The sequence below is a fragment of the Nelusetta ayraudi genome, unplaced genomic scaffold (assembly GCF_046127955.1).
Source record: "Nelusetta ayraudi isolate G7.1 ecotype Tasmania unplaced genomic scaffold, CSIRO-AGI_Nayr_v1 ptg000002l, whole genome shotgun sequence".
NCBI lineage: Eukaryota > Metazoa > Chordata > Actinopteri > Tetraodontiformes > Monacanthidae > Nelusetta > Nelusetta ayraudi.
Genome location: NW_027466052.1, coordinates 7,518,321 through 7,527,154, shown reverse-complemented (window position 1 = coordinate 7,527,154; position 8,834 = coordinate 7,518,321). Strand labels below are relative to the sequence as shown.

Here is an 8,834-nt window from a genome sequence, read left to right as displayed (position 1 = left end):
CCCACCGGCGGCTTCGGAGATGCGCCGCAATTAAAGCGGCTGTTGGAAAGTCAATCTATGGATCAATTCATGCCTAGAATAACAGCGTTGGCCTTTTGGGGGAACTTTACTTTTCACGTGGCAGTGCGGTTTGCGACGAGGCGGTAAGTTTGCACCCAATGGAAGCCTTGAGTGCCTGGACAACTTCTTGTTTTTTTTGTTTTTTCTATTATTATTATTATTATTATTATTATTATTATTATTATTATTATTATTATTATTATTATTTCCATCACACAGCTGAAAACAAAATAATGGGAAACAAAATTGTGAATACAACTTTTATTAATTCAATAGAAAAATTGCAAACCAAAAGGGACACAGACTTTTTTTTCAAATTTCTTTGGCTGTTCACACAAAAATTAGCAAAAAAAAAAAAACACACACACATGGTTGTCTGTAATTGTCGCGTTTTCCGTGCGGCGTCTCCTTTCCCGTGCTCAGCTGCTGACGTGCACGCTCGAGGGACGCAGGGAAGCGGAGAGGGAGGGAGGGAGGAAGGGAAGGAAGGAAGGAGCTCTCGGCAGCGTTGGAGAAGAAAAGATTAAATGCCACAACATGCTCCGTCAACAGCAGAAGAGATTAGGAAAATCTCGCGGCCGCCCATGTCAAAAGCGAGGGGCGCTCCAGCCTCACGAGGCAGCGCCGCTTCACGTTGGAATCAAACGGCATATAATTTTAGATGGGAGTTAAATGTTGCTTACGCCACTTAGTTTCCAAGGTAACAAGAAGGGTATATTTAAAGTGAACTAAACTCAGGCAGAAAGGAGGAGAGGAGGGAAAGAAAGAGAGAAAGGAAAAAGCATCTGCAACAAACCTGAAGACGCAACTGCAATTAGTCCAACGGCAAACGATGAAAACAAGTCGTCTGCCGACGGAGGAGGGTGATAAGGTGTTGCGGGGCGGCCACCCCCGACACGTGCACCGCGACTGGTCCAGTTCATAGATCACGAGCTCTGCTTTGGACTGAGCAGAGCTTCAGTAGAAGCACAGGAGCTTTCTTTCTTTTCATAATTTATTTTCTCTTGTTGTTTTCTTCCCCCGAGTGTGTGTGTGTGTGTGTGTGTGTGTGTGTGTGTGTGTGTGTGTGTGGAGCCACTGAGACGAAAGAGTCGCCGCTTGAGCTGTAAACCACTCCTCGGAAAAAGATAAACAGAAAATCAAAGCCGACTGTGGACGGAGAGTCGGCCGCTTCTCTCCTCAAGTGGGAAGTTGTTTAAAAGGGCCGAGCGGAACACAACAAACAAAAAAGGCGACACTCAGCTCGAAGGCCGTTTGATTCTAGGGGGTCAAAGTTCGTCCTTTTACCAGTTCGATACGGACCTTCTTTTTTTTTTTTTTTGCGTTTTGTCTTTTTATACGGCGGCGCTAGTTGCGTCGCCGCGATGCGAAGGAGGCGAAGGGCAGGAATTTTAACTTGGCGATCGTCGTTACCAGAGTAACAAGGCTGAACGTGACGCTGTAGCTGCAGCACTGCTGACGAGTCGCCTGACAAACAAAACATTGGGAGGTAGGCGGAGGAGGTGGAGGAGGAGGTTGTGGGACTTCAGCAGAAGTTCAATCGCAAAAAAAACAAGAAAAAAAAGACGGACGCCAAAATTTCAGATGTACACGTGATTCGGAGCGTTTTAAGCATGAGGCGGACAGTTGTGGACCTCCCACATCCAGCAAGTGGGACTTATTAAAGTGCAGATAACAAGGTGGGGAGTCACCGCTGCAGCATCACACCTGCAACTTTCCCAGCTCCCACGAGGCGGAGAGTCAAAACCAGATGGGGAAAAAACATCCTGAAGCCGCGGGAGACTCGGCTCCATCAAGGCTGCCGTCTCAGGGCTGCCCTCAGTTTGGCCGAGCGTCCTCTCGGGTTCTCCTCCACCTCCGCCTTCTCCGGAGTGACAACTTTCCTCCGGATGGGCAGCCAGTCGCCGTCTCCCGCGGCCCTGCCGGCGCCCTGCGTCTTCGGGCCGAGGGGGTCCCAGCCGGAGAGGTCGTGGCCGCGCAGGAAGCGCTTGACCAGCCGGTCCTCCAGCGAGTGGAAGGTGATGACGCAGAGCCGCCCGCCGGGACGCAGCAGCCGCCGGGCCGCCCGCAGGCCCGCGTGCAGCTCGTTCAGCTCGTCGTTGACGAAGATGCGCAGCGCCTGGAAGGTCTTGGTGGCCACGTGCGCGGGCCGCTGGAGTCGGTCTCTGCGCGCGTGAGCGATGGCAGCCGGAAACGCCCCTGGAGGTGGAGGAGGAGAAGTTAGCGGATGTTCCCGGAAAGAATTAAACTAAACTGTTTGGACGTCCAGTTTAAGATTCATTGGGAAGATGGGGCGACATTGAAAAAACATTCACAGATTTTCATCAGTGTGTATCAATATCAGCATTTATTACTACTCTCTATGGCCCTTTTCAATTGGTTGTCTTTCAGGAGGTCTTTGCTTGGCCTTAATTCAGGACAGATGGGATCCTGTTTCGTTTCAGTTTCACTGTTTTGTAAAACTTGTAGAAATTGAGGAAGCAAAAGCACCAGTTTTATTTGTATTTTGCTCCAGCAGGCTCAGTACTGCGTCATAAAGGTATTAGGTAGCTAGATAGCTTTCTATGTGGATCATTTGTAAAATCATACATCAGACCTTGTTACAAATGGTCTTCATTTTTGTATGTATAAAAACATTTATGTATATTTATATTAGGGCTGTCAGTGTTAACGCATTTATCGCGATTAGCTAAATGCAATCCATAACGCATTATCATTATTATTATTATTATTTGATTTTATTTTTTCAGATATATTTTTTTAAGCATTTCAAACGTGAGGTCGGGTTCACACCGGAAGCGGAAGTGCCGCGGAATGGAGCCCGCTTCCTTTCGACGCCCTTCGGTCAGACCAGACGCGAAGTTGCGCGCACCTCTGCAGCCGGCTCACGCCGTGCAGCGATCTGGTCTATTTTGGGGGCGAGCCGCGAGCAGCGCGTCAAGCTGGACAGGAAGTCACTCAAAGAAACATGAGAAAATCCGGTAAATTTTCGAAATAAAAGCATTTTTCAAAATAAAATACCGCGATTGACAAATGCGATTATAACGCACACGCACGCACATACACGCACACGAAAGAGAGCAACAGAGCGGGCTGGCTACGCTGTGGGATTTTGGGTGTCTGAAACACACAAACAAACAGGAAAAAAGAGTGAGAGAGTGGCAGAGAGGAGTTGTTGTCAAGTCAAGATGGATGATGTGAAATTGATCTTGAGGAAAGAAATAGGTCTGAATGGGAGCAAACAACAGCTGAGCAGAAGCGCTTGTCGACCCTTGTGGAGAAATGTGCGTCTGGTGTGAACAGGAGGGCTGCGGCCTCCGGCGTGAACCCGGTGTGAGCCTTTTTGTACCTTTTTAGCCCACAGTCGGCCCCTCTGGACGATTTCTGGCAAGAAATACTTTACATTATAGGATTAAAAATGCCTTGAAATGCAACATAACAGAATTTCACAAGCGCAATTCAAACTGCGCAGTTAACCATGAAGATTCTGCAATTAAATCATGATTAAAAAAATAAATCGTTTGACAGCCCTAATTTAGAAACTTATATATTTGTATTTTTTAAGCCAGCAGTCGAACAAATGTCATGCATAAGACTGGCACACACACACACACACACACACACACACACACACACACACACACACACACACACACACACACAAACACTTAAATAATAAGAAAACATTTCATTTATAGTTCATCTAACAATAACACACAGACACTGAAGGTCAGCGCAAGCCGACGTTTCAGATTGATAAATGAATACGCTGCACAAAGTCCAAAACACAACTTGGGCTGGATTGAAATGAGGGTGCTGTGCTGCAGGGCTTCACGGAACTGACGCAGGAACGGCGCGCACTTATGAGAAACTGCAACAAATAGAGAAGTGAATGATGTGACATTTCTCTCCTGCTGCACTATACAGCTCTAGGTGTGACTCACACTGCAATCAATACAATGTCTGCACAGCGAGGCCCGGCCATATGCTCGATCACTAACTCATCTTTTAAAGGTCCTGCAGATACATCCATGGAGGGAAGGGGAGATTAAGATGTTTACATACTAGAGAAATTAGGGAGGTGAGCGGGAGGACTGCCGCATAATAAGAATTATTCAGCGTCCAGCTGAGAAAATGATGAAAAAAAAAAAAACTTAATGGCAATTTGGTTTTTCCTCAGTGACTGTACCAGATAACAGTTGTTGCATGTATTTCCTAGTAATTGTATTATGCCCAATTTTATGTCTCTATTTTCTCCTCCTGAGAAAATACCTTTTTTTTAGCCCTCTGTTTCCAGCCTCCAGCTAAAACAGAAAATTTTAGCTTCCTGCGAAAAAGAAAAAAAATACTTCTTCAACAAGCAGACAAAAACGAGGCTGCTCCCTCAGGTGGTGGTACAAACACCTGGCTGCGGGTGGCGTCACTAACGGGGGAGAGACATCAGTCACCTGTGTGACATCACAAAGGGCCGTTTTCCATAATGTGACACAATCAGATCAAGTAGAAGACGGGTGCCAATGCAAACCACGTATACATAGAACAGATGTTTCCAGCTGTGACAAGTGCAGCTGAACTAATTGTCCAGAAAAGCGCAAGTGCGTTGCATTTGTCGTCCACCATTATTTTCTACTGTTATCCTCCCCTCACACAGACGGCCTCATCACTTTTCACTCTTTTCATTGTATTCCCTTTTTTTTCCTTTCATTAGCACTTTCACTAATTCGGGGAAAATCGGGGCCTGTCTTGTAAATCTCGTTTGTCTCTCCACAGCTGCTCTTGTTGCCCACACCTCTACTCCCTGGACGGCGCTGACGCGGGCGCTGCTGTGTGTCAGGAGAACCAAGACCGAGAGCACGTCGGCGCCTTTTTCCCGGCAGGGGGGCGCTAACCTGGAGACGTCGGCGCAACAATAAATACTAAATAAATAAGTGAATAAATCATCGTCGGCAGCCTGGCGTAATTCCGGGGCTCGTGTGCGATATGGTCACCTGTGCACCAGTGTTTGCTTGTGTGTGAGTGTGTGTGTGTGCGTGTGTGCGCGTTTGTGTGTTTTTGTAACGTGTGAAGCGGGGTGCCCACTGGCGAGGAGATAAACAGGGGGACGAAGGGAAGCGGGAGGCGTGCGAGGAAGACATGAGTAACATTCTGTTCCCAGCCGCTCTCGCTCGCTCGCTGTCGGGGTGAGGTGTGGACGAGAGGCGCCCCGGGCAGCAGCGGGAGGTCTGACCGAGCTGGCGGTCGGCGCGAGAATCCGCGGATGGATATTTTCTCATGTGGAGCCCGGGACCGGCGGGCTCGAACCTACCTGCCACCACGGCGGCCAGCTGCCGCGTGCCGGTGATGGGCGCCGCGCGGCGCGCCTCCACCACGGCCCCGGCGATTCTCCTGGCGCGTCTCTCCTCCCCGTACGCAAGCAGGATGGAGGCGAGGGCCTGTTGATCTAAGGTATTCACCACGTCAGCAGCCGAGGGTACGTCGGGGTACCTACGCACAAAGAGAGGCCCAATTAAGCCGCTTGACGTCATGTCCTTGCTGACAGCGGCAAATCCTGACAACTCTGAGATACAGCTGAAAAGCTTCCCGGCCGACGAGTGGTGGAGAGGTAGAGAGAGGGGGGGGGTGGGGGGGGTGGGGGGTGCGGGAGGAAGAGAAGTAAAGGGAAAAGGCAGCTTGTGCTCTTAATAAGGTTGGCTGCGCAGGTACACAGGCACGCGCACACGTACCACTCGAACATAAGCCTGAAAAATTAAGTAGGGCACGTATGACGGCGTTTTTAAAAATAACATTTTCGCATCATCCATCCATCCACCTTTATGAGTTGGACTATAAATATGAACTCTTCGGCGCCGGCGGAGGCCCGCGTTTGAATTGAACCGCGATATCGAGTGTGCAGAGTACTGAGCAGCGAGACGGGTGCAGATTTGCGGCAAAAATGAAATGGCCGGATGATTGAAAAAAAGGTGATTCGTTTGAGATCAAGAATATCCGCAGCCCCCAAGTGAACAGTTGGGAGACGCAATACAGACTATTCGTGTCATCCCTGGATATAATTACAATGTCCAGCTCACAACCACGTCTTGTATAAATTTACCAGAAAGTCCAGGATCAAAGACACTGTATCAGACTGGGAAATGTGTTTGAAAGATTTACACAGCAGTAAATTGAGAGCAGAAGGAATCCGTCTCGGTGGCCGAGCATCAGACGCACCGGGATCAAATCTGGCCGCCGCCAGAAACACAACAAAAGACTGAACTGATCACCGTCATTGGCTGTAAACCACCGGCTTTGAGGAGGTCGGATACTTGCTTGTGCACGGGTCAGAATTTTTCCACAGGCATCGTCGTAAAAACAAAACACGTGTCCTTGTGCTTTTATCTCGCGGTGACAGACTGAGACGCCGGAAAATCTTATTCATGGACTTCGCTGCATTCTGTCCGGGGTCTTACGGAAACTCTATCAGGACAAACGACATCGAGGTCGAACAGATATATAGATAGATAGATAGATAGATAGATAGATAGATAGATAGATAGATAGATAGATAGATCTATCTAGATATAGATCTAGATATCTACACTACATTACCAAAAGTATTTGCTCACCCATCCAAATGATCAGAATCAGGTGTCCTAATCACTTGGCCTGGCCACATGTGTATAAAATCAAGCACCCAGGCATGCAGACTGTTTTGACAAACATTCGTGAAAGAATGGGTCGCTCTCAGGAGCTCAGTGAATTCCAGCGTGGAACTGTCATAGGATGCCACCTGTGCAACAGATCCAGTCATGAAATTTCCTCGCTCCTAAATATTCCACAGTCAACTGTCAGCTTTATCATAAGAATGGAAGAGTTTGGGAACAACAGCAACTCAGCCACGAAGTGGTAGGCCACGTAAACTGAGGGACAGGGGTCAGCGGATGCTCAAGCGCATAGTGCAAAGAGGTCGCCGGCTTTCTGCACAGTCAATTGCTGCAGAGCTCCAAACTTCATGTGGCCTTCAGATTAGCCCAAGTACAGTACGCAGAGAGCTTCATGGAATGGGTTTCCATGGCAGAGCAGCTGCATCCGAGCCATATATCACCAAGTGCAATGCAAAGCGCCGGATGCAGTGGTGTAAAGCACGCCGCCACTGGACTCTAGAGCAGTGGAGACGCGTTCTCTGGAGTGATGAATCACGCTTTTCCATCTGGCAATCTGACGGACGAGTCTGGGTTTGGAGGTTGCCAGGAGAACGGTACATTTCGGACTGCATTGTGCCAAGTGTGAAATTTGGTGGAGGAGGAATTATGGTGTGGGGTTGTTTTTCAGGAGTCGGGCTTGGCCCCTTAGTTCAAGTGAAAGGAACTTTGAATGCTTCAGGATACCAAAACATTTTGGACAATTCCATGCTCCCGACCTTGTGGGAACAGTTTGGAGCGGGCCCCTTCCTCTTCCAACATGACTGTGCACCAGTGCACAAAGCAAGGTCCATAAAGACATGGATGACAGAGTCTGGTGTGATGAACTGTGTGGATGAACTTGACTGGCCTGCACAGAGTCCTGACCTGAACCCAATACAACACCTTTGGGATGAATTAGAGCGGTGACTGAGAGCCAGGCCCTCTGGACCAACATCAGTGTGTGACCTCACCAATGTGCTTTTGGAAGAATGGTCAAACATTCCCTTCAACACACTCCTAAACCTTGTGGACAGCCTCCCCAGAAGAGTTGAAGCTGTAATAGCTGCAAAAGGTGGACCAACATCATATTGAACCCTATGGGTTAGGAATGGGATGGCACTTAAGTTCAAATGTGAGTCAAGGCAGGTGAGCAAATACTTTTGGTAATATAGTGTATCTATTAGCTATTGTTCGTTCGTTTGTTCGTTCGACCGCAATGTAGTTTGTCGTAATGGAGTTGCCGTAAGACCCCGGACAGATCTCATAGCCTTACAGACGCCACTTAGCCAAGGACAGCGTGCCATGTCATTGAAATGGCCGGAAATCGCAGACCCCGTACAGATCTCGTAGCCCGGATAGATTTTGTACCTACACTGGCAGCGGGAAACGACACTGACCTGCAGTAAACCTTGTGTGCCTTTTCTTTTACCTCTCTCCGTCCATCCTCATGTCCAGGGGTCCGTCCTTGCTGAGGGAGAATCCTCTGTGGGCCTGGTCCATCTGCATGGAGGAGCAGCCGGCGTCCAGCAGGACGGCGTCCACGCTGCCCGGCTCCACGTTGACCCGCGGCACCAGCGCCTCCAGCTCACTGAAGCGGCCGAGCAAAGGCTTCACCCGGCCGCTGGAGAGAGGGGGACGAAAAGACAGACGTTGCTGTGTCGACGAGTGCTTTTAAAAGTTGTCCGACACACACACACACACACACACACACACACACACACACACGACAAGCAAATGTAACAGCTGGAGGACAAAAGGAGTTGGTTCTGTCTGGTTCTGTCCGCCTCATTTCAGTGTGATTACTGAAGCGTAACGTAGGGTTGGAATCATGCCATAAACAATAGTATGAAAAAAAAAAACAAAGGCGTGGCATCAGTAGAACTCAGCTGATTGGCTCGTTCTCTAGCCCAGGTGGTTTTTACAGCAAGGAGGTTGCAGGTTCGGGGGCCTTTTCTGTGTGGAGTTTGCATGTTCTCCCTGCGTCTGCGTGGGTTCTCTCCAGGTTCTCCGGCTTCCTCCCACAGTCCAAAAATATGCATGTGAGGTGAACTGGAAACTTTAAATTGTTTGCATTTGTTTGTCTTTCTATGTGGCCCTGCGATGAACTGGCCACTT

The 8,834-nt window shown here is 48.8% G+C and overlaps 1 protein-coding gene across 1 annotated transcript in view; it reads right to left on the bottom strand.

Annotated features, from left to right (window-relative positions):
- Positions 1–1,703: 1,703 nt before the first annotated feature.
- Positions 1,704–8,834, bottom strand: part of mettl15 (methyltransferase 15, mitochondrial 12S rRNA N4-cytidine) — a 33,438-nt gene continuing 26,307 nt past the window's right edge. Inside the window, exons 4-6 of the mRNA XM_076020682.1 lie at positions 8,149–8,340; positions 5,366–5,544; positions 1,704–2,259 (exon numbers count right to left, since the gene is read on the bottom strand). Of these exons, the coding sequence (XP_075876797.1) occupies positions 1,853–2,259; positions 5,366–5,544; positions 8,149–8,340 (778 nt within the window). The 3' untranslated portion in view covers positions 1,704–1,852. The remainder of the gene's footprint in view (positions 2,260–5,365; positions 5,545–8,148; positions 8,341–8,834) is intronic.